The 25,004-nt window shown below is 39.1% G+C and overlaps 1 protein-coding gene across 6 annotated transcripts; it reads right to left on the bottom strand.

The window, feature by feature from the left end:
- Positions 1-631: 631 nt before the first annotated feature.
- Positions 632-23,213, bottom strand: PRMT9 (protein arginine methyltransferase 9). 6 transcript variants are annotated; one of them, XM_075035078.1, is made up of 14 exons: positions 23,107-23,213; positions 22,624-22,675; positions 21,834-22,046; positions 21,161-21,309; positions 19,623-19,859; positions 18,862-19,029; positions 16,970-17,072; positions 15,668-15,774; positions 11,612-11,804; positions 7,699-7,882; positions 4,940-5,651; positions 3,402-3,555; positions 2,828-2,950; positions 632-2,626 (listed from the first exon to the last, which is right to left on the bottom strand). In XM_075035078.1, the coding sequence occupies exons 3-14, from the start codon at positions 22,017-22,019 to the stop codon at positions 2,411-2,413; spliced, it is 2,532 nt and encodes an 843-aa protein (XP_074891179.1). In that variant the 5' UTR covers positions 22,020-22,046; positions 22,624-22,675; positions 23,107-23,213; the 3' UTR covers positions 632-2,410. The 6 variants fall into 6 exon arrangements, with proteins under 6 accessions (XP_074891179.1, XP_074891140.1, XP_074891161.1 ...); XM_075035039.1 differs by having other exon boundaries at positions 22,628-22,675; XM_075035060.1 differs by lacking the exon at positions 23,107-23,213 and adding an exon at positions 22,859-23,097 and having other exon boundaries at positions 22,628-22,675.
- Positions 23,214-25,004: the final 1,791 nt, after the last annotated feature.

Here is a 25,004-nt window from a genome sequence, read left to right as displayed (position 1 = left end):
TTGTGCTTTCAGTATTTTAAGGCTTGTACTGAAAAGGGATTTCTTGTTTGAGCTTATGAAGAATCAGAATCTACTTATTTATGCTTGATTCCAGATATCTTTTTATCCATGTAATAGCAGTGTTCTAAAAGGAAACAACTTGTGAGACCTCTCAACACCTGGGGACTTTAGTGCCCACTGTAGCCACTATTAGAAATAATCTGATTTCCTGCATGTATACAGGTGAAAAGGGGCATTGGTAGAAATAACATCTGAAGGATCAAAGCTGCTGGAAGCAAACAGCTACTGCGCTCTAGCTTTTCAAAAACATCACACTGAAGAGGTTTTTTTAACACAGTTATATGTGTGTGGTGTAAAACTTAGGTAAGATACAGGGAGGGGACTTTTTGACAGGAAAACAGCTAGTTAAGTGTCTTGGTTGCTTCTCTCACAGCATTTCTGGAAAGCTACTACATTATTATTACTCCATCAGTCCATGTGCACAGTATTCCTGCATTTTTTTTTTTCTGGGAGAAAAGTTATATTTTCATTGCAGTAGCTTACAGGATCATACCTTTCCATTAACCATTGCTATTGAACTTCCACAATAAATAGAAATCTTTCAATGACACCTACATTGTCTTTTGAAAACTACTACAACAGCATTCCACAGCATGACTTATCAAGTTTATATATAAAGTTCATTTGCAAACAGTGCTTCATCTTTGTATTAACTGTATTTGTTCCTCCATTGTTTTCTGCCTAATCTCCCAGCTTTTAATAAGAAGTCTTAAAGATTGCTCTTGCCTTACTTAGCACACTGCTTGAAAACTCAGTAATGGTCATTTTCAGCCCTGTACTTAGTCTCATTGCATCAGGGTAGAATATGTCCTTCATTTTTCTTTAACTCATTTTGCTGTCTTATTAATTGCTAAAAAAACTTAATAAATATGCCTAACCCTTATCATTTACTGGTTTTGCTTTTATCGGGGGTTTTCCAGCACAAGAAGCCTAAATAATTCTCTATAATAAACTGCACTTTGGTGAAAATACCCTGTACCTACTAGGTTTAGTTGTGTTGGACAGTAACTTAGATTTTATGGACCATGGATTTGTTGTTTTTTGGTTTTGGTTTTTTTTTTTTTTTAAAGAAAAGCTGTTTTCTATTTAGTATGAAAAGCCTCTGTCCTAGTCTAATTCACTTTCATTTTGTTATGCTTTGTACCCCTTGGATAAAGGATGGTATCCAGTTAGTTTAGCTTCAGAAAACTTGACTTAGTCATTACCTCTGTTTTGAAAATAACGTAAGTTGGACACCTTTCCTCCACCCTTCTAGAAGGAGCTTTATTACAGCAATCTATCAGGAGCAGGTTCAGCTGCAGGCTGGGACAACCACAGCTCCAGCAGTCCCTGAGTTAAACTGAGAGCACCTATCTATCTGAAACACTTGACCTAATAAAGAGTACATATGGATCTTGCATGCAGTGAGCTTCTAGAAAAATTATTTGTGGATGGCTCTTTATATAGGCTCCTGTTAAGGAAAGATCACAGAAATGCCTTTTCTACATGGAATGGACAGCACAGTATAAAGAAACTCAGCTACAGAAATATCTTGCTAACAGTCTTCCTCATATCTCTACAGAGGTGGAATCAATGCTGAGTTAGAAGCTTTTGTTACTCTTCCATTTGGATATAAATTTAAATAGAAGGAACTTGCTACCTGCATTATACCAAAATGTAACGCTGTAGAAGAGATGCAGTAGTACTGTGGTGACTGATGTAATACTTTATACAACTTTCATATAGACAAGAGTTCAGGCCCATTACATTACCAGAAATGATTCTCTGAGGGATTCTAAAAAGTTTACAAGCTTTACCTTCCACTATACAACTTAAGTTCTTCAATAGCACTCCTGTACAACTTTTTATAATTGTCTACGTGCAACACTAACTTGTGATACTGCAACGGCATTACAGTCCCTACTATAAGGCTAACACCTCAATACACTTAAGTCAGATGCTTTGGCAACTGAGAAGTGGAACTTCTCAGTGTGAGAAACAAGGACTCTATTCTGAATAGCCACAGCTGTTTATTTCTGGTCTAGGCATCTGGATGCTTTTTTTCTTACTACAGATGATATGGTAGCAAGAGAAGTCTGTCCCACTGTTGTAGTCACTGCAATAGTTAGCAATCGGGTTTTTGCTGCAGTGAAGACAATACCTCCCCTAACTGCTTGCTTGGTAAGATACCCTTACAGTGCAAGTTTTAGTCCATCAGTGGAAGGTAAGTATCAACTATTAAAGCAACAAAATAGCTTTTTTGATCAGTAGATAAAATTTAGACTTTAATATAAATTAACATCAGTGATGTCATGAACAGTCAATTTATGCATAGGTAATTAACCACAAATCAGTTTACACATGACACTCTTCACCGTTTAACTGAAATGCTAATATTGCTTTTATGGTGTTGAACATCAAGCACAAGTTCATCTCCAACCTGAACTTGGATGGGCTCATTGAGAACAACTGCAGCTTGTTTCCAGTGTGAGGATGCATCAGATGTATTCAAGCTATGGTCTTCATCTAGATGGATGTGGTACCAGAAGGGAATTGCAGTGACTTGGCCAGACTTACAAATTTGTACCTAAAAATATTTAAAATATGAATCAGTTACACCCTTTTCAAAGAAGTAAGAAAATAAAGGAGTTCAAACCATTTCAATCCATTTCAGAGATACCTGCAGACAAATTCTGTACTGAAGTTTTCAGCCAAGGTGAGCAATTAATGAGCAGCTCTGGAGAACAGCAGTTAAGCACACTTCTAACTTTATGCATATACAACTCACCTTCACTTCTCTGCTGGAGCTGTTCAACAAAGGGTTCATGAGATCTAGCCTCAAAAGCTCTGCTGGCTTGCTCAGGGGTAGACATGGTAACGTAGAGAGATCCAAATACACACGAACAGGTACCTAGGAGCATATACCATAACTTCAGGCATCAATAGCCATTAAAAAGTGAAAAGTTAAAAGACTTAATAATAATGCAAAAGTTCCTAGGAATTACTGTCATGCCTGTAAGAGACAGCCAAAATGCAAAATACACCCTTCTAATCCCTTTTGAAGTGTGACTGTTGGGGTACAAGGTGATGAAGGAGATAGTAACAGCACAATCACTCTTCTGTACAGTAACACTGTAACTTTCATTACTCAGACAAAACTTCTACACCAGTTCTAAAACAAACATTACCCATTTTAGTTTATCTCAAGGTCCCTTGTCTGGTCACATAAACCTCTCTTGATAACTTCAACAATATGAAAAAGATTCAGCTCTTCAGTTTTCTTGCAGTTTACACCAAAACTAAACAGCTAGACAGCTGCAGGCTTTGGAACTGTGCCTGGAAGACACCCACCAACTTCTTACCTTGAACTGGTTGATAAAAGGGGCTATATTAAACCCAAGAGTTGGTTCTGTTCCTTGAACAGCACTCTCCAGTAACAGAGACTCTGATTCTACAAGCATCCCATATACCAACACATACTGTGGGAAAATCTTCCCTCCACTGTGAAGTAAACATCTGTAAAATGAGAGAGATTTCACCTTTAAAGCATATAATTCAACAGTAATGAAAGAACATTAAGTACGTTTAAGAAAGGCACACTAGTTCTTCCTCTGAAGTCAAGTGCTCCTAAGCATTTCCGTTTGATCCTGTTTGACCAGACAGCTGTATCAGACAAAAAAGGAAAACTTGTCACATAATACTAGAACTATGGAACTAAGTAGTGTTTTCTCAGTGTCAATATTGGAAACAGTGATATTTCAAGATGAAGATAGTGGGATTTATTCATAGCAGCAGCATCTAACACTGGCAGAAATACTTAGTAAAACTGCAAGTCAGGAAGTACATACTGTTGGGAGGCACTGGTTAAGAAGGCAGCATACCCATAGGGAAACAAAAACTCACAGAAATTTAACTCGCCCTTCTTTAAGTGTTTAACAAAAGTTGATAGTGATACAGGAGACAGCATTTTTTCCTGAAAAGAACACACCAGCCTTGCTTGGTCTCTTGCTACAGAGTATCACACCGCTGAGCACAGCAACCACTAGAAGCTTTCACTCAGCATAATATCAAACACCTCCAATTCAATACAGATCGTTTTAGGTTTCCTTTTCCTACAGCAGGCCTCTTTTCATAGGTAGGTAAGTAGTGCACTATTGGATGTATTTTCACACCAACAGATTTGAGTCTGCATATGACAAAAGTCAGAGTAATTTCTCATTTGTTCTTACAGCAAAAAAAGTCTTTCAAGTCATCCAAAGATTCAAAACTTAGAAAAGGTAATGAACATAAATCATGTGGAATATTCTGCCATCACCAAGCATGAAGATAAACAGAGAAGATTCCCCTGGCACTACAGGAGGACACAAACCCGTTTCACATTTACTTTTTTTGCCACCTGTTTCCATTATTTTATTTCTCTTGCTCTGCATTCCTTCCCATCCCTCCTGCCGTGGCTAACAGCTAGCTATGTTGCTGCCTCCCTGGCTGTTCTAACACCAAGGTTTGTCTTTTAGCAGTACCAGTTTGTTCCAACAACAGTTTGACATGTAAATGAATCTGGGCTTTTCTAACCTTGCACTAAAAGCTACCTCAGTAATTGCTAAGATGTTGGCTATCCTGGGAACTTCCAATAGAACAAGCAATAATGTCTTCCATTCATATTCTTGCGTACAAAATATAAAGTAGTCTATGAAAGTCAAATCTTGACACTTTTTTTAGAAGATACGTGTATACAAAGGTCCCACCAGAAACACTCTGGGAGGTTGAACCATTCAGAAAACAAGCTTTTCCTGCTCTATAGAACCAACATGACAGTAATTTTGTAGTTAGAAGGAATATTTTCAGAGGTTTTCAGATAATTACAGATTTCTAGGAATACTTTTGTCAATTTATACTGTACCTGGATATTGCAGCCTTTTCCATCACCTCCTGCTGGATTAAACCTGATGTCTCTATAACATCCAAGATAATAATACTCCACAATTTGTCTGATTTGGGTCTCTGTAGCACCACACTTTCATCTTCTAAGTGGCTGAGCCAAAACTCCAGTGTTTCCTTAGGGAAATGGTTAGCTTCTGAAATTACATTAAGTGCTGCCTGATGCTGTTCTTTCTCAATAGAACTGTAGGCTCTAACTGGTCCAAGTTTGCCAGCTATAATTGGCAGGATGGAGAAGCCTTCAGATACATCTAAAATGTACAAAGGGTCAGGAGCCGTATCTAGAGAGCTCTTGTTTTGACTCTCTTGGAGGTTCATCCCACTGCCATGTCCATCAACATCCATGGACTGCAAGTCCTTAGATGGATTTAATGACAACAGCACTTTGCCCATGGCAGCTTTAAAACATTCGTGGTATGGTACATTGTTCAGCAGGGCTATTTCTGTGGATTCCAACACACATACTTGACCATTGCCATCCTGTTTGCTAGTTGTCTGAAGACCAGCCAGAGCATTACATAATTCAGCCTCATTGCCCAAACTCAGTGTGTCATCTCTGTCACTGAAGTCCATCCCACACTCTGAAGTCAAAGAAGAAACCTTCTGGATCTTCAAGTAGCAGTCTTGGCAGCAAACTTCCATCATCACAGTATCTCCAGTCTTCACAGAATAATCTTGGCAAAACAGCACAAAATAGTAACATCAGTTACTTTACAGCAAACATCAGTGAAGCAGCCATACAGTGCTTTAAAAAAAAAAAAAAAAAAAGCATTACCTCATTAGCTGTTACTAGTGCATATGAAAGAATTGTTCTAGTCTGCAGCCCATAAGCTGAAATCTGCAATTGTGCCTTAACATTTGCCTTAAACTGTCCCACACTAGGCAAAATTGATTTATTCTCAAAATAAGCCTTTCTACAATAAATAGATATTACTTTAAGTGTTCTGTCAACATCAGAGTTCAACAAAAACATACTGGTAAAGAAATTCTTTTTGCTTTAAAATGCTAAATATTAAATGTTTACATTTTAATACCTCCTGTAGACAAAGGTAAATTCGTAGTTACATGGAAAACAATAGCTACAGTTTAGAAAGGGTAATTTATTAAAAGTAAATTTTACTGGAACATTTACAGTGTACAGCTCAAGATGGTCTTTGGATACTCTGCGTATGCTCTAAGAAAGTAAATCCACTGATACAGACCAGAATTTCAAAACAAAAATGCTATAGTTTGACAAACATTTTTTTCAATGTAGGCTGAGTCTCTTCCCTCCCCTACACTGTCAGTTGAACCAGTCTATGGCACAGCTGCCCCTGCTGTCTATTGATACTAAATTAGGAGCAGCTGTGGACTACCCCAAGGGTAGAGAGGCCTTACAGAGAGATCTGGATAGACTAGACAGCTGGGCAATTACCAACAGTATGAAATTTAACAAGAGGAAGCGCCAGATTCTCCACCTGAGACAGGGTAATCCTGGTTATATGTACAACTGGGGGACGAGAAGCTGGTGAGCAGCCCCACGAAAAGACAGCTGGGGGTTTGGGTTGATGGCAAGTTGAACGTGAGTTAACAACGCACCCCGGCAACCGAAAGGGCCGACTGTGTCTTGGGGTGCATCGAGCACAGCATAGCTAGCCAGTCAAGGGAGGACAATTGCCTCAAGGCAATTGTCCCACTCTACACTGCACTGGTGCAACCCCACCTTGAGTACTGTGTGCAGTTTTGGGTGCCTCAATATAAGGAGGACATCAAACTATTCGAGTGTGTCCAGAGGAGGGTGACCAGAATGGTGAAAGGTCTCAAGGGCAAGACTTATGAGGAGTGGCTGAGGTCACTTGGTTTGTTCTGCTTGGAGGAGAGAAGGCTGAGGGGTGACCTCATCACAGTCTACAACTTCCTCAAGTGGGACAGCAGGGGCCGAGGTGCTGATCACTCTCTGGTGACCAGCGATAGGACACAAGGAAATGGAATGAAGGTGCGTCAGGGGAAGTTCAGATTGGACATTAGGAAAAGGTTCTTCATTGAGACAGTGGTCAGTCACTGCAACAGGCTCCCCAGGGAAGTGGTCACAGCACCAAGCCTGTTAGAGTTCAAGGAGCATCTGGACAACCTCTTAGTCATGTGGCTTAATTTTAGGTAGTCCTGTGAGGAGCAGGGAGTTGGACTCAATGATTCTTATGAAACAGGAAAACTGAAAATGGGTGAATGGAGAGTAAAGGCTGTTGGAAATGACACTGCCACTGTGTCTGTGTGTGGAACAGTATTCAAGTTGAGTCCAAAATGGAGGTAACGGGTAGGTGGGAATGTTTAATTTTGTTTTTGTGGCAGTAGCGGCTAGCAATTCCTACACCACTTCCCTTTCACAAGTCACATCTTGACTAAGTAGAGCCAGTCAGTAGCCCCACTTTTTGGAGTTGTTCCACAATGCATTTAATTCAGTATACAAAAAACCCCACAGCTTAATGAAATGAAAAGCGTTCTCCCAGATCTTAAGGAGGTCCCTTATCTGCTTCATAGCAGAGTCCCACGAACAAGCCCTGATGCAGGGATTGTACACTACAATCCAGAAACATGATCAGGAACCACCTCACAGCTATTTGCTGTTGAACTTCTCCTAAACCTATTTGCTGCCACTTCCTAACCTCTGAGATAACGTAACTAGCTCAAAACCAAAGTGAAATCAAGTTAATGTACCGCAACAAGAAAATCCACAGGACTTACCAAGGAGGCCCTGCACAGGATAGACTGCCTGTTCCCAGCAAGTTTCCTCACTAGGACTTGTAGATAGAGTGTGCTCATCATCAAGCTGTAGTACAAACCACACCACAATAGCATCTAGTATTCCTCCTTCAGTGACTGGCAGGCTGAGCTTCCAGGGCTTTCTAGCTGCAAGGCTTTTCAGCTCCTGACCAAAGTGAGAAGAGAGAAAAAATGAGAGTTTCTTTCCATGAATAAAAAATAGGTTTTATTACACTAAGTTACCCAAATCTCTGCACCAGTCCATGAGGACACCCAACAGAAACCTGAAGTTAACAAGCTGCTACAATACCAATTATCATCACTAGCATAGGAACTGTCTTCCCACATGCAAGTGCAATTATCCACATGACCAAACTGCACCCATCAGCCATTAAAGCAAACATGCCTACATCTAAGAACATACATATTTAAAAACACTGAAAACTGTAAGAAAGGCTTTAGACTGGCAAGGCTTGCCTTATGAGAAGTAATAAAAACACAGCCAGTCTTTTGGGCTGGATTCAAGCCAATGCTTAGGCACATGCTTTACTTAAAAGCTGGGTTCAATCAGTTCTAGAAATACTTTAAGCACTGAATTCGCTTGAACAGAGGTTCAGCAAAATCATTACAAAAACACTAAGTCAAACATCTTTGAGGATATTTTCTCTGATACCTGGGCTATAGGCTTTCTGTAAAAGTTCAGGTATGTACAATTTCACTACTGGGAAGAACTAAGGTCTCCCCTAAAGGTATCAGGTTATAAATTCTCCAATACTCCTACAAAGTTTTGAGTATGTAACAGGAATTAAGTCTTCTTCCATGTACAATTTACTTTCCTCAGTAACTACCTCCTGCTACCAACATTCATGAACATAGAAGGCCCAGCTCCAATGTCTTGAGACAGTTCTGGCAAAAAACAATTAACAGGAGGTCAAGCACAAGGGACCAAAGATTCTCTTGGTCACAACATTCTGCCTAGTAACAGCCTTTCCTAAACATTTATCAGCTTCCTAACCTGCTTATGTCAACATTGATCCTAAGTTTCAATCTTATAATACACAGGGCAAAAAAGAAGTTCTACTCTAAGAACATGAGTAGCTCTTACATGCTGCATTTGTTATTTTTTTCCTCTTTATTCTCATTCTGTATTCTCCAAGAGCTGGTCTACCTCTCTTCTCACAATTGAGGGATGGCTGAATGACACACATGTTAAAATTACTGGATGCTAATAAAGTTCATAATAAGATCTCACTGCTCTTCAATAGAAGTGCTTTGCTGCCAGTCATTTTTTCTGTACATCCTCAAAGGGAGAGGAAAAGAGTAGTAAGCTGAAGCTTTCCTGGCAGTAAGTCCCTTGAAGCAAGTAAGCAAGGCAGCAAGAGCACAAGCATGCATCTGTTTCTTGGTTTCTGGGAAGTTATAGCTGTTTAGAAGTATATTTGATATTAAAAATATTCTTCCTGATTATTCCTCAAAAGCAGCAGGCCCAGGGTTCTCATCCACTGGTTCTAGTAACTGTAGTATTACATTCCTATCTTGTGGTACACAACACTTAAAAAACCCACTTGAAGGCAGTTACTTCAGCTTTCCCTGCTCTCTACCATGCTGCTCATCCCATATTTATTCCTCACATTTGTCCACTGCATAAACCTTTTTCTATTATTTATGACAATTACAGACTCAAACAGCTCTAGCACATCAGGATGGCAATTTATCAACTAGTGTAGTGAAAGAGACAGTGAAGAAAAAGCAACTCTGCAGGAATAGGCAGTAAAAAAAAAAAAAACCAAACCAAAACACCGATGCTATGCCACAAATATCCTCTGAATGAGAAAAAGAAAATATGCATTAAAAAAAGTAAATGGGACTACAAATAGAAACAAAAGCTACAGAAAGAATGCAGTTATCAAGTTTCCTATGTCTTAATCCAGAATTTCTCAAATACTCCACACAGTAACTTCTCATGAAAATTAGAAAGATCCAATATCTGTAATTGTTGGCAAGAGCACAGCTCCTTTAGGGCCTGAAAGTGAGACTGGGCTTTAATTATTGGCTGCTGAGGTAAACACTCACTTCTACTCCCAGTGGCACTAATCTGCTGCCAGCAAACATGCACACAGGTAGTACCTGGCTAGGTGCAAGTGTCTGCAGCCTGTAATTATGGCCACACCTTGTTCCCCTGCCTGGGAGGAACTGAGCTGCTGCTGCTAATAATAGCAGTAATCAGCATAACTCAGCTGCCCTTTTTTTTTTTTTTTTTTTTAATTTTGACTTATTATTTCTCTGATCTGTACTGATGTCTTTGAATCCTCCCATAACTCAGCCTGAGAAACACCGTTGCACCATATTTTAAGTCTTTTTCTCAGTTCTGTCAATTAAGATCTGGATAGTTGGTACAAGCAGAATAAATGCAACATCCCTCTTGTTCTTTGAAATACAACTTTAGAAAATGGGTCTTTGAAATTACCTTACTAGTGCTAAGTGATTTCTTATCTGAATTTCAATCTTTAGTATGCAATTCTGCTACTGTTTGTAAGTATTGCAGGTTTTTTTATTCCAATAGGAGCACAGACAATTTTTCTTTTTTATTTTTTAGCTGCACCAATTGACCATCCAGGTGTGGCCATGACAAAACTAAACACCACCCCCACCCCCCCAAACCCCAAACACACACACCCCTCCCCAAAAAGCAACCTACCAGTGTTTGGAATTGTTGTATTTGCCCAGTGACAAAGTAACAACAAACAGTAACCAATGATTCAAAATAAATCAATTGTATTTCTTCCCTTTACCTTTACTTATGGTATCTTACCATTTCATGACAGGAATCCTCCACTGGTCTAACTGAACCTTCAAAGGAGCAGCTCTGAAACACTGTTTAAAGAGTAACAGTGTTCTTTACTCTTTAAAATTATCTTTACATGTCTGCCAGCAGGCAGATGCTTAAAAGTAGGCATCTCTCAGATGAGAGTAATAGTTTCTTATTGATGCTAGAAGCAGAAGCAACATTAGGTCACAGAGGGATCGCTCCCAATGGTACACTGAAGAGCCTTGTCTTATTTCATTTTTAATCTCAGGATGTCAGACAAGCCAACTAGGAAAAGCTATTGATTCAGAAAACGCTGCAATTCCTGGCCAAGCAGTAGCTAAGAATAATTTCATTTATATAACAGAATCTATTTTAAGCTCTGACTCAATGCTAACCCCTCACCACAGGTCAATGAGCCAGAAACACACCAAAGATCGGATCTTTTTAGCTTGCTCAGCTGCAAGTAGCTGAGGTCCTTTGCCTTACAGTTCAGGCCTATTTAGTATATACATACAAACATATTTTGTGCAAAATACACAAAATAATGCTACCATATTTTAGAATGCCATTACAGAAATACTGTAAGACACCAAAGGAGCTGAAGAGTGGAGTCAAACAAGTTGAACAGGATAATTTCCTCATCTCATCTCTCTTTTACACCTTTTTTACATTTTTACGCCAGATGTAAAATACATCCATTTCTTGAAGACTCTAACTTTAGAGGAATAAACTTAGGTCAGCTCTACAACTGCATAAATCATTTAAGATGGGTCTATTGCATTCTTCCTCCCCCTCCCTGTACTGAGACTGGCAGTTTTTTGATCCTATAGTGAGCTAGTTTAATTCCCTAACCTATGTCAAACAAACAAAAAACTCCACCTTCAAAAACTCATAGACTGTCATCTGATGAATCACATCACCACAAAACCAGACAAGTATCAAAACCAGCAGAGGATTTCAGTGCAGCCCTGCCAACTTTGCACTTGGGAACTGTTCTGAAATTGAACCTGGAATGCAAGTAAGATATGGGACTCTTGTTATTCATAAATAGATTACTTATATATAGGACATAAAAAAGATCATTACCTGCAGATTGTTGAAATCCACTGTCATTACTTGACAGGGTTCTGTCAGAGGTACATAACCCCCAGGAATACGACTGAGCTTCTCGGTGGTGTAAGGTTCAACAGTTTCCTCTGAACCAGCAGAAGCGTATGTTGGACTAAAGAACTGCACTGAATTTGACAAGCACACACCAGCAACTTCTTGCGTTCCCACTCTGGGAGTAAAGGAAAAAAGGGAAGAAGTGAAACTTCAAGTAATTTGACAAAAAAACCCAAAGGAAATTCTTCCCAGTGGGGCTAAGCATTTTTAAATGCATAGAGTGTAAGAATAGAAAAACTAAAAAATAGTAAAACAATTCTGTGGGGTTTTTATGTTCAGAGCAGCTCTAAAGTACAGAAAATGCACATCACTTTCAGAACTGAATGCTGTCACCAGAAACTGAGAAAAAGCCCAGTATGTCCTTTGTCAAAGGCCACAGACTTTCCCCCCCATAAGTACAATTCACTGAGTCTTGACAGAGAACTAGGAAGAATATACCCTGTGATAATAAGAACAAACGAAGTTTTTCTTCTGCTGCTGCACTAGACAGATAGTGAAGGTGTTTCTTTCAGGTGAACAGAAGAGTCAGAACAAAGATAGATATGCAATAGCAAAATGCATTTTTGGAGTCTCTTTGACCTAAAACTTTCATTTTGCATTTATATATTTATCAAGCACAACCTATGCAAAGTAAGGCATTTTTCATAGTTACATAGCTGCAAAGAAAGTCTCAGTGTTGATTTCTTGGTGGAAAAGGCTTTGACAACTCAGAATACACATATCCTCTCTTGTAAGACAGAGGATCAATCAGGTTTCTAGAAACAACCTTGTATGAAAAGCTTAAAAGAAGAAAGAACGCTATAACTGCTTTAAAACAATTACTTACATACACTGTCCACCTCTTAGGTTTGAGGACTTAAGATATATTCTCATTTTCAAAGTACAAGCCAGGAAGTTACATGAAAGGAGTCTTGCACAAGCTACACTTTATTCTAAAAAAGTACATTTGTCTGTGAAGGACTTACTGCTTCCCATTTAAGTGACAGCTATCAAGCAAATCTACATTCTTAGTGAGATCTAGCACTCAGGTCAAATGACAACCCGTTAAATTTCTATTTCTAGAACTATTTTTAATTCTGAATCACTTTCTCAGGAACCTCCCCTCCCTGCAAAAGTTCTCCCTACAATTAAGACTAGACAGGCTGTCTGATAATATTCTCATCAGACATAGTCATCTCCTTAAAGCTCCCAATTGCAGAATTGAGTAAGTTGCCTTTTGTCATAACCTGGATTCTTAGGCAAATATACTTTGACCATTAAGCACAGCTAAAAGACAAAAATTGAATCAGATTCCATCTTTGGAGCAGATTCCCTAGCAATAAAAGTGTATGTGACATATAGAAAGCACAAAGTAGTAAGTACTTCACAATAAATACTAAAAAAATACATCAACATTATCAACATTTACAATCTTCTCACCTGCTCAGTGAAGTAACTTAGATATTTTAACAGCAAGGATGAGAATGTATTCTCCTTCATTTGAAATTGAAACCATGTATTATTTTAAAAGAAATATTACAACTAAAACAGAACAGCTGCTGTACGAGGCCTGTATTGTGGAAGAGGTCAGCAGATTATTATATTATCATGAACCCTTCTGGCTTCGGTACATAGGCACACAAGTACAGTCACTTTATTGCCTCTCTTTCTGGGGCCTAATTGACTAAAAGTTAAACATTAAAAATACCTGAAACCAGTAACTCTTACAGTGACTTAAATTAGTAGGTTAACCAATATTCTGGCATATCTTATTCAAAATGACTAAATGTAGATGCACTCATGTAGCAAACCTATGTTCTCCTAGAATATTGTTTTACTGTTACATATGACTCTTGAAAGATATCTAGTTCAAACTTGAAAAACAGCATGTAGTATACTCTGGTATCTTAAAAGTTTTTTTGAAGCCTAAATTTATCCTCAGTAGAACTCAAGTCTTCTCACAAGTTGTGTTTACTTCCAGAAGAACAAATTAACTGACATGTTCACATGGATGTGAAACAACCGCTTCAAAGAGAGAACAATGACTTCAGGAGAAAATTAAAACTAGCCATAAAAACCCCAACATAGTTACATTAACACCAAAGCAGAGTTAGGCCTTATCGCCATTCTAGGGAACACAAACGATGGGTACAAGTAGCACCAGCTATAGTAAAGAAACATTACAACTATCACCAAAACATCAAGTAATAAAGCTACAATTAAGGGGTAAACCAGCACAAAACTCTTTGTAAAGTTGGCTTAAGTGCACCAAAAGTAGAATTATATGAAAAGTGGTACAATTTATCTAGAATTTCACTTTATCCTAGGAAAAAAAACCCCTAAAAACAATCAGAGCACAAGAAATGCAGCATAACTTAAAATTGCTAAAACAAAGGGACAGAATACAAAGCAGATCAGACACAGATAAATGACTGTGATATGCAAGATTATCAACAATTGGAGTGAGAGTCCCTCCCTCAGCAAGATGAATCAGTGTTTGATGACAGGTTAAACACACTTTTAAATGTACTTCAGAAAAAACCTCAGGTATTCATAGATTTCTGGGCTCTACATCTACTTATAACCACTCAAAAAAAATTAAATAATGATGAAGAGCTCAAAGAGAAGTTGTATTAATTGTACAAGACAGAAACTGTACTAGATGATATAAAAAGCATGCAAAAAAGAGGTATTTTCACACTATTTCATTAGGCATCCAACTCAAAAAACCCATCCAAACCCAGAAGTTTTGCTGTAGATCATGAAAACACTTAAGGAAGAGTAGAGACATGCACATCAGAATAATTCAGAGAGATCTGGATAGTTTAAATCTGACAATAGGCAGGTATTTTACATAAAGCTTAACAGCACTTGTTAAAACAGATTTAAGACAGGTATTCTTACTGGAGCAAAAAGGATCTCAAACTATAAATGTGGGAAAATTTAAAGTGACATTTTTCTTCTTATTACAGCGTATAATTAATTTGTGGCAATTGTTTCAGCCCTGCTAGCCACCTGACCTTAAGCTATACCATTACAATGGATTGTTAATTCAACAATCCAAAGTTACACTACATTAACTTTCATTCTGTATAAATTTTGTAAGGAACAGTCAATGCCATGTTTCAAGGCAAAAACCTGTCTTCTAATTGATGAATAATTAACTTTGCTTAAAAGAAAGTTCTTCTACAACCATCTGCTATAGGAACTTCTGTCTCTTTCCGGGCATTGTCCAGGTCTACTGCATTAGAAAAATCATTGATGCTGCCTGGCTATTTTTCATCCAGTACACTGAAGCTCCTGTAAAAGTGTTTTCTTTAGTCTGCAACAAGATTAATCCCAAACAAAATACATCAAATCCAAACCTCTCAGAGACTGCCTCCATACAGTGATGCTGTTCTAGAAGATTAGAATAAAAATGAATAAAGTAATTGATACACAGTCAGAACTGGTCTCAGCAAAGAAACCCTACTGTATGCTAGTTCAGAATTAGGCAAGGCACATACTCAGAAAGGTAATGCCAGGTGGGATTATTAACACTTAGACTTTACAAAATCCTCTCCTCATCTTCTGAAATGGTTAGACCCAGCAGCAAGGTATGAAGCAGATTATAAAGACTGTAAAACGAGGATAAGGGCCAAATATTAATCCAAAAATCTCCAATATAGAAATTGAGAAGTATTTCAGCATAACTGAAACCCAAGTGTTTCTGATTAAGTGATCCAGAAAGTCTGAACCATGGCAGGGGTTGGGGGTGGTATTAAAGGCACTATTTTTTTGGGGGGGGGGGGGGGGGGGGCGGGGCAGGAGGGAAGAGCCTGGAAAAGGGGTGGGGAGGGTAGTAGCAGAAATCTGTTTAATGAAACAGATATGAAACTGATAATCAGCCATTCAAAAAAATAAAGAGAACAGTAAATGAAAACTCCTCAATACAAAACCACCAGTCTCTCTTCCCAAATACCAAATATGAGTTCAAACTGTGCTAGAGTTTAAACATACCTGTGATGTCTACGTATTTCTTTGCATTCCACTGCCATTCCAAATATCGTAGCACTTGCAGGAATAACTCTGCCATAGTCTCCAGTACTGACATCTTGATTTTTAGGCTGTGAAAACCGGAATAACAACATGCAATAAGACAGTGACCTATTTCTACCATTACTGCAAAGCCTAGGTTACATATTGAGCCATTCAAGGTTACAGTCAAAACATCAGTAAGTTCTTAGTGACTAGTAAAGTTTCTGGTGTTTGTCATTCCAGTTGACCATTAAAGGAGTTTCTTAAATACTGTATTTCAATATATCCACACATCAGCTTTACTTTTCAGTCTACTACTTCCTCTATGTAATTCTAGAAGTGTTTTTTAATTTGTATTGCATTAGAATATACTGAAACATTTGAGGACCTTTCCTCTATGCATCATTCCTATACTTAACACTAGAGGTCATCAGTTTCAGTTCAATACAATACAAAAGCTTTCAGCTAGGTAAGACTTTTTTTTAAATTAGCTGGAATCAAGGCAACATCAAAATAAAAAGAGAAGTCCTTCTATTTCATAAGGCCTAACAGAGGTTAACCCATATAAGACTCCTTGTCGTATTACTTCGCTTAATGTGTGCTAGCTAAAATACAAAATACATAAAAGTAAAATCCAAGACTCAGTGGAATTGTTCAGTCTTCCAAAACAGTTCTAAGTTAGCAAAAATAAATTAAGAGCATAAGCATGTGGCTTATTTACCACATTATAATCAACTGTTCCCTAGGTTATGATGAGAAATAATTCTACCATAATTCAACATTTTCTGCTTACACTGACACAATTTTCTGCTACTAGTCGGTATCTCAAGTAATCCAACTTGCAGGAAAATAGTGCCTTTAAAACACACAAAAGCCCCTTTGGTGTTAGTTACAAAGGGGAGGTGGCAGGGGGGAGAGGAGGGAAGAGAAGAAAGAAAGAAAAAAGGAATGAACAGTGATCAAGAGTGAACCATCTCTGTACGATAGAAGACTACATCAGGGAAACGTGCATTGAAAGTATCTGTCTACTCAGAACATGAGCTTGCAGAATTACAATGTATGCAGCTGCCTCACTGCCTTTTGCCAAAAATCAAATTCATAGAACAAACCCAGATTGCTCATTTTTAAAATATAAATAGGTATGAAGTATTTATGAGACAGTTGCTCCTCAATCACATGTCTGTGAATGTGTGCACATGCGCATGCACACACATACATATATGCATGAATATACATCAAACAAAACAGTAATCCCATTTATACGTACGTACCCACATCACCTACCTTTGGTTGTAAAAGTAGATGTTCCCAAGCATGTATCAAGCTCTCCACAATTCCTTCTCCAAATAAACCAGCATCAACTGTTTCTGTGACAACCAAGGAAACTCTAGATAAGAAAAAGAGCACCATGAAATATAATGTATAACACACATTCCTGTTAACAAGCATTCTTTTAAAGAAAAAAAACCCACCACACCAATGTGAGCTCAAAGTAAAACTTTTACCAGTGTTCTGAAGTTTCAATACAGATGGGCAACTTAATTCTTCCAACAAATGATGTGTTTTGAATTGTTGTTAGAAGTTATTCAAGATGCAGACAGAAGAGAACAAATAATAAGCAAGAGTTTACCATAAAGCTTCTTGTTCAGTGTTTATAAATAAATTGTAGGGGAAGAATCTAGCCAAAATAGGAAGATGTTTCAGCCTGGGCACACAGCCAGTGATACTGCAGAATATGTATTTTGTCTGAATCTTGTGCAAGATGCATCCATGCATGTGTGTTAAAAAGGAATTTAAAAACCCCCAAACTATAATCAAAACAAAATAAGATTCCTGTGCAGACTAACAGGCCCTAAAATACTAAATCCTCTGGACTTAAACCAAAAAAACATATGGCATAAGACATTTCTAGAACAGTAACCATTTATTCCTGACAGGTGACATCCAGTAACTCATCATATACACTAAGAGGACACATATGATCAGTTACTATAGCTCAGCTGACACAATTAGTCAAGGCTTGACTGGCATGCTAAAACCACGGGAGCTTTGTCATTTTAGATTATGAGCCTGTACCATCACCAGACACTTTATTAAATGTTGGTAATTGAAAGTAAAATAGATTATTTCCTTCCCACAGTTAATCTGCATCCCTAGTAGTGGTGAGATGAAATGATCAACCAGTCCTTCGCATATACCAAGACAAACAAAAATCCCCTCAGATTTCTACCTGCTAAAAATTTACAGATCCTCCTGAACAAGCCCTGCTGAATGGGACAGTGAACAAGGAGGAGCCGGGTAGCATAAAAAGTCTAGATCACGTACACTGAAAAATAAGCTACTTAATTTTCCAAAGCACATGGATCTCTGCTATACAGACAGGTAAAAATATATAAAAAAAAGCTCGATACAAACACAAAAACCTATTCTCAGTGGACAAATTGCAATACCCTTCCACTGAATTTTACTCCCAGTATCTAAAGCTACACTCACAGCCCTATGGATCCCTCCCACGGCAAGGTGCTGACATTCACAGCTAGAGTCAGCCCAGCCACCACCAGACTTCCAGATGCAAACCACCAGGAACCCGTGCACATCATGTGGCACCTTCTTGCCTCCAAACACAGTAGCACGCTCCTTAGTGGACAGAGGGGAGGGGAGGTTTTCCCTCATTCCCCGATCAGAAGAGGCAGACAATCTGCAATTTCTGATCTCTCTTGACAAATACAGAAATTGACACAGAGTTGCAGTGGTGTAATATGTCCCAGAAACAGTCTTTCTTTGCAGGCCCTATTACACACCTCCATCCTATTCATGGGCTGCAGAAGTAAGCCACAAGCTGTTAAGTATAAGAGTGCGCTAAAATTACTTTTATGATGTAGTAATCTAATTTCTCTTTTCCTACTGCTGCAATATAATTGCATATGCCCCAAAGCTCCCACCATAAAAAAATTAAACTCCTCAATTTATGACATTGTTGATCTACCATAGACATTAGTATGATCTAAAGAACAGGTTGTCATTTCTGCACTACTCTATAAAAACTTAGAACATACATACCTTATGGGTAATATCATAGGCAAAGTTACTTCCTGTTTAGATCACAGGGTATTTTCAATTTTCTTGAAATTAAGAGCAAATTTAAAATAGTATCACAACAGAGCACAACAACGTACCTTTCAGGTATGTGCTTTGGAATTTCTATATCAAGTGACTTCAAATGCAGAAGTTTGATCTCTCTTTCCATATTATTTGCAGCTACCACATCACAGGCAAGTTCATACATGGTTTTTGATAATTCACAGGCATAGACAAAAGATGCTCCTGCCTTTTTTGCAAACATACTGAAAAACAAGAATCAGGGCTTTTCCCCTCCAGTTTAAATCATTTTAGGTAAAGCATGACAGAATACTGAGTTTTCTTAAGTTCTATTTCTGCATCTGCTTCATATCTCTAAGAAAACAGTTCAAGTCTAAAAATCAAGTGAATTAGTATCTCTTGTGTGAACACTGATATTGCACAAATTGATATCCTCTTGATATGCTAGCACAAAAAAAACCCCCAAAAACCAAAACCCAAAAATATAGAGGTAGCATAAGGATACTCCCCCAGCTATGCTAAACCCACCCTTTATACTAGACTCAATATTCAAAGACAGGACATGTGACATTACAACTCCAACACCAACATGAGTAATTCAATTTATACAGCAGTTATTGGCAAAAAAGCATCTGCAACAAATAATAATAAAAATTCAAAAAATACTACTAGGCACTGACCTCCAGACTCACTGACTTCTGAAAGCTTTGTTTCCTTTCTTAAGTTTTGTCTCAATAAAGGCATGACAGTAAATTACTTTTTTCACTAGCAGCCAAATTTTAATAAAAAAATATTTGTTGTCGAACAAGTTCATGTTAAATATGCACTTATGACACACCTCAAAATTCCTGTTCCTGTTCCAATATCAAGGACAGACTTGCACCCTGAGCGGACAGCATTCTCAATAGCTTTTAGGTAAGTAAGGTTCCTCTTGGTATCATTGAGCATGATGAAGTGCCAGCGTTCCACAAGCCAGTTTGCAACGCGGTAAAAATTCTCCTTTGCATCAGCAAAGTCTGGGTTAAGCTTCACTGCTTTATGAAAATATCCAGCTGCTTCATCTCTAAAGCCCATTCTAAGAGTAAAAATGACAAATATATAGAAAGCATGTATTCAGTGGCCAAGTACATGTAAATATCTGTGGGTCTGTAAAGAGGTCTTACATCAATGAAAAGGCAATGGAAATATTTTGCATTAGAAAGATTATCTTTAGAAACACTGATATTACCTTATGAAAAAAAAAAAAAATTACAGCTCTAGATCAAATCACTTTAAAATGCAAAGATAGTCCAAAAATACCACTGTGTGCACCAGTCTTCATCCACTACTACATCTTTTGACAAACTAGAACAGGGTTTACAAGAACTTGCTGCAACAATATGACAGCAGCAACTCTGCAATCCAGTCTCACAGGTTTTCAAGTCAAGAGAATACTACAAAGCCCCAAACCGCTTTACCACATTTAACTGGAACATATGGTAAAACAACCAAATTTTGAGTTGCCAGCACTTGCATTAAGCGGCAATTTTGAAACTAAATTGTGAACTTGAAGCAAATTTTTATGATACCTGTAACATATTCTCAAATCAGTCAGCACTGAAAAAAACCCAAATCCATGAAATGCAAGAAACATGTACATTTTAATGCAATGCTGGGAGAATTGTTCCTTAAAACAAAGTAATCACAAAAACCAAACCTAATTAAAATTATCTGGATCCACAACCTATGATTTCAATCTTAAAATTCCAGCCTCAGAAGACCTGAGAACTCTAAGCAACAGCAAAGCATCAAGTTTTGCACTGTTTGGAAAAAGTAGGAAAAGAATGCTTTACACTAATATATAAAAGCATAAGCTCAAACCATTTAAGAACAGCCCTAGGCAGTACAGTATACACGACCAGCTTCTTCACTTCAGAGGTCTGTTATATGTGACCTCAAGAAGGACCAGAACTAAAAGATAGTAGTTCTCAGGGATCTAACAGGAAAGAAAGAACGAACTTCAAAAATTGTAGGTTAACCACAACAACAGTTAACACAGTGACTCTGAACAATTTTGGTCTCTCTTTCGTTTAGTAATTCCTTAATAAATTGTTAGAAAATGTTTGAATGCAGTGCTTTTACGTTTTTACTTTAGTAAAAGTGCTTTTACTTTTTATTTTCTTTTGCTGTGATTATCAACATTTATTTTAGCATTGGCTACTGTATTTTAAGCTGACAAACATGTGAAGTTCAACTGTACACACTATACAGCATTAAAACATATGCTTGCATTTACTTTTAAGCACATTTTATGTGCTCTGCTGAGTTGGGCCTTGTTTGTTAACATACAATAATAAATGTGAACCTTACAAAAACTGAACATACATTACTACAAACCTGAAAAGATGTTCTCCCATGCTATTACATATCACTTCATCATTCGGATACAGTTCAAGTGCTTGTTCATAACAGTTAAACAGATCTTGAATCCGTGCCAGAGAATCTAGCTCTTCTGCCCACTTAAAGAGAGTAAACTGAAATGTTTCCTAGAAAATAAAACATATACCACTGAGTTGCTGATAGTTAAGTAGGGAACTGAGCCCTGAAAATATCTAGAGGTATCCTGACATGCACCTGAACACCTTCATTTCCCTAAGCAGCAGCATACAATTGTTTGCTGTTATCCCAAGTTAGCTGGCTCACTTGAAGAAGCAGAAATAAGCTCTCAGATATCCACAGAGTATCATCACCCAGCAGTGTATACTAAGAGCCTGCGTGTATATTAATGCATGCTGTATTACAAGCCAATACTAACAAGGCCCTATTTTTATTAGGCTTAGTTGACACACACAGACTAAAAGAAAAGTGTATCAATTCCCTTCCCACTGGGATACACAGCTTATTAAAAAAGTTACTGGCTGTCTCCATTATTACTGTTCTCTGCTTTTGTTTTGAAGACTGAATAGGAAAATCAGTTACACACAACAAATCACAAGCACAAAACATGTCACAAAGCCTCAAGAGAAATACAGTAAATAAAATTGTTTCAAGCAATTCAATGAGCACTTACTTTGACACTACTTTTTAACTCAGGAGCTAGATTTAGTACCAGGAGATAGTGAGCATATGCAGTTCCAAAATCCTGGTCCTCCAGGCAATGCTGAGCACTCTGCAAAGACCTGGAAACCAACTCCCGCCTGCCAGCTTCCTGACCACCTCTATGGTTACAATGAAATTTAGCGTTGGAGTTTGGCATTCTGAAGGATGTAAATACTCGCTCTTCCTACAAAACAAACAAACCAACAAAAAATTTGTGTATACTGTAGGCCAGAAAGGTTGCACACAAAGCTGACAGATCAAACAACATTTTAATTTTCACTGGCATTAGTAAAGACATCCTCCCTCTCCCCAAATCCTAAGCATTCAAAAACATGCTCATCTCTATGCCACTGATAATTGCAGCAACTTTAAAATGAGTATTCACCATTCAAAAGTCAAGCACGCGTCATGTTTATGTTAGATTACGTCCTGGAAACAGGTTACACTTCTTTGCTTTTTAAAATTAATTTTTGTAATAGATATTTTAGCACGTCTCTGACCAAATAGTTTTGTACAGTGGAAATTCATGCACTCCTAAGTTTCATAATCAACCACACAATCTGCAGGTTAAAACTTTTGCACTTCAACAACAGGATCTTCATAAAGCAAAGAATCCCAGAAAAGAGCTAATGAGCTCACGGTTTATTTTACACAAGGCAACACGACTATTTTTCCCCTTAAGAAAACGTGAAAGAGTTAACAGAATCAGTATACACATTTTTATAACTGCTTTGGTTACCACTTTAACTTTTAATGCTTACTTACGTAAGACGGCCTAATACTGCCTTCAGGATTTTCAGATGTATCCTAAAGCTGAAGAAACCGAACGTTACACGGAGAGGGACTGCAAGAAACAGCACCAGCACAACTAGGGATTTTTTGGGGGTCTTTTTTTAAAGCAAACAAACAAAAAACCAAACAGCGGCCACGTCTCAGGCAAGCGCCAGTTAATTACACAGGGGCATGCAAAAACCAGGGACGGTCGTACAAACTCGCCTGCCGCACAGGTGCGTGGACCCGGGGGCAGAGAGGACGAGGGGGCCGGCTCCGACCGGCGGGGAGCGCGGCGCCGCCAGGAAGCCTCGCAGGCCCCACTACCTCCAGACACTGCCCCACCGGCGGGGCGAGCCCCAGGGCGGCTGCCCCGGCGCAAGGAAAGCAGCGAGGTAGGGTAGAGTGAGGTGCGGGGGGGGCTTCCCCTGCGGCCGGGCCAAGGCGCCGGGCGCTCCCGCGGCCATCATCACCTGCTCGGCACGGAACGGGGCTCCCGCACAGCCGACTCTCGCGCTGCTGGCCGCCGCCGCCATCTTAGTGCCGGGCAGAAGCCACGGCGCATGCGCAGAGCGGCAGGCGCGGACCCGGCCGTGAGGGCGCTGCCGCCGACGGCTTCCCGCGCTGTTGGCGGTCGGTCCCTGAGGGGGCTGCCCGCAGCCCGGCCGCCTCCCCTCCGGCCTCGGGGGTGCCCTGAAGCGGGGGCGTTCAGCGCCGCCTGTCCGTCCGTCCGCCGGCAGGCACGGAGCCCTCGGCCCTCGCCCAGGAATCCCTCCCTCAAGCTGCTGCCGGCAGGACCGGACCCCGCTCGCCTCCGCCCCAGGGGCGGGAGGGGCGCGTCTGCTTAACGGACACCTTCAAGGACCGTAAGGCCCAACGCCGGATCGCGCCCAGCAAGACTGAAAAATCATTTTGCTTCTGTTATGCTTTATACTCGCTATATGTTATTTCTGGTCAGTTTTTCTGGTCAGCCGTCGTCGTGGTGCCCCCCCACCCCTCGGCTTTTTTCTACAATTTTAAGGTGTAGACATTCACTTGTCTTTTATTTGCTTAAAGGAACAGCTGGGATTTACGTGTTTAAGAACCAAGAAAAAAACAGAATGCCAGAAATTAGTATTACAGAAGAGCTAATGCTTTTGAAAGGTGACAAGAAGGAGGCTCTACGCGACTAAAAGAAATTCATAACTTTATTGGTAAGGAAAAGGTTTGAGAAAAGTACAGACAAAACTCTGTAAACTGTTTTTTCAATGCTAGTTTAGCTTGTTACTTTTCAGGTGAAACATGGTGAATTGACTAGAAACTGTCTTACCATTTCTTCCTATCTATACACATGTGGAATAAAGGTATTTTCATTGTCCATGTTCTTTCTCCATCCACAGCCAATCTTTTAAAGCTGGTTATTCAGCTCATACCCACAGGACAAGAAGTGACCCACAGCAATGCTAAATCCAGTCCCTTGCCATTCGATGCTGTTCAGACCTGCTCTACAGATAAGAACTACCACCTTAAATGTTTACCAGATGTAGGCCAAGAACTGCATGCTGTGCAGGCACTGCCTATGACTGCCCTGTAGTTATGGCATTCCTAAAATTTAATTCCACTGTTGGTAAGTCCCAAGAATGACAGTTGAGGACAACATTCACATCACCTAGTTTTAAGTCATAAACAAGTCCGAGTTGTCTTGGGCCTTTGACTAACAACTCTGCTCTGGAGCAACAGAGGTTGCGAGGAGCAAAATTCAGAGCTTTGCTCCACATCTCCAGTCCCTTATCTCGCTCCCTCCCATGCCTACACTACCACTTATGTTCTTTCTCTGTGGAGCCAGGCAGGTTGCCTGCTCTGGGGAACAACCACATGCAGGGCGCTGGAGTGCAGACCTTTTCTAAAAAAAGGCAGAGTTCATTCGGTCTTGTCCTACTTCTGTAACAAGAACAGGCCATGGCATTGTTTACTAATTATGAAATGTTTGGAAGCTGTTCATATTTACTTTCCTTCTCTAAAGCATGAATGCAGCTCTTCTAGGCTTTTACAGCTGAGGATATTGTATATGTCCTCATTTTGGAGAAACAAATGAGTACCACTTAAAAATGTCAGGCCAACATTTTGAACAAGATGAAAATTGCACATATGGAGGGGGAACGCGAGTCTAAATGAAAACATAGTGGCAGTTAAACTGTAATCCATGGCAAACTTAATTACTACTCTATAATATTATAAGAGGGGGAAAGTCTACAAATGTTTTGAGAAAAGTGACCTAAAGGAAAAAACTGAGAACAGGCAACCTGAATGACACTAGAATCAATTTCTGATAGAGGAAAGACATTCTAGAAAAACATAAAATAAGAACTGGTAAAGCACTTGGGCTGGATGA

Source organism: Buteo buteo, chromosome 1, assembly GCF_964188355.1.
Source record: "Buteo buteo chromosome 1, bButBut1.hap1.1, whole genome shotgun sequence".
Taxonomy (NCBI): Eukaryota; Metazoa; Chordata; class Aves; order Accipitriformes; family Accipitridae; genus Buteo; species Buteo buteo.
The sequence above is the reverse complement of the archived record's forward strand: the minus strand, read 5'-3'. Positions and strand labels throughout refer to the sequence as shown.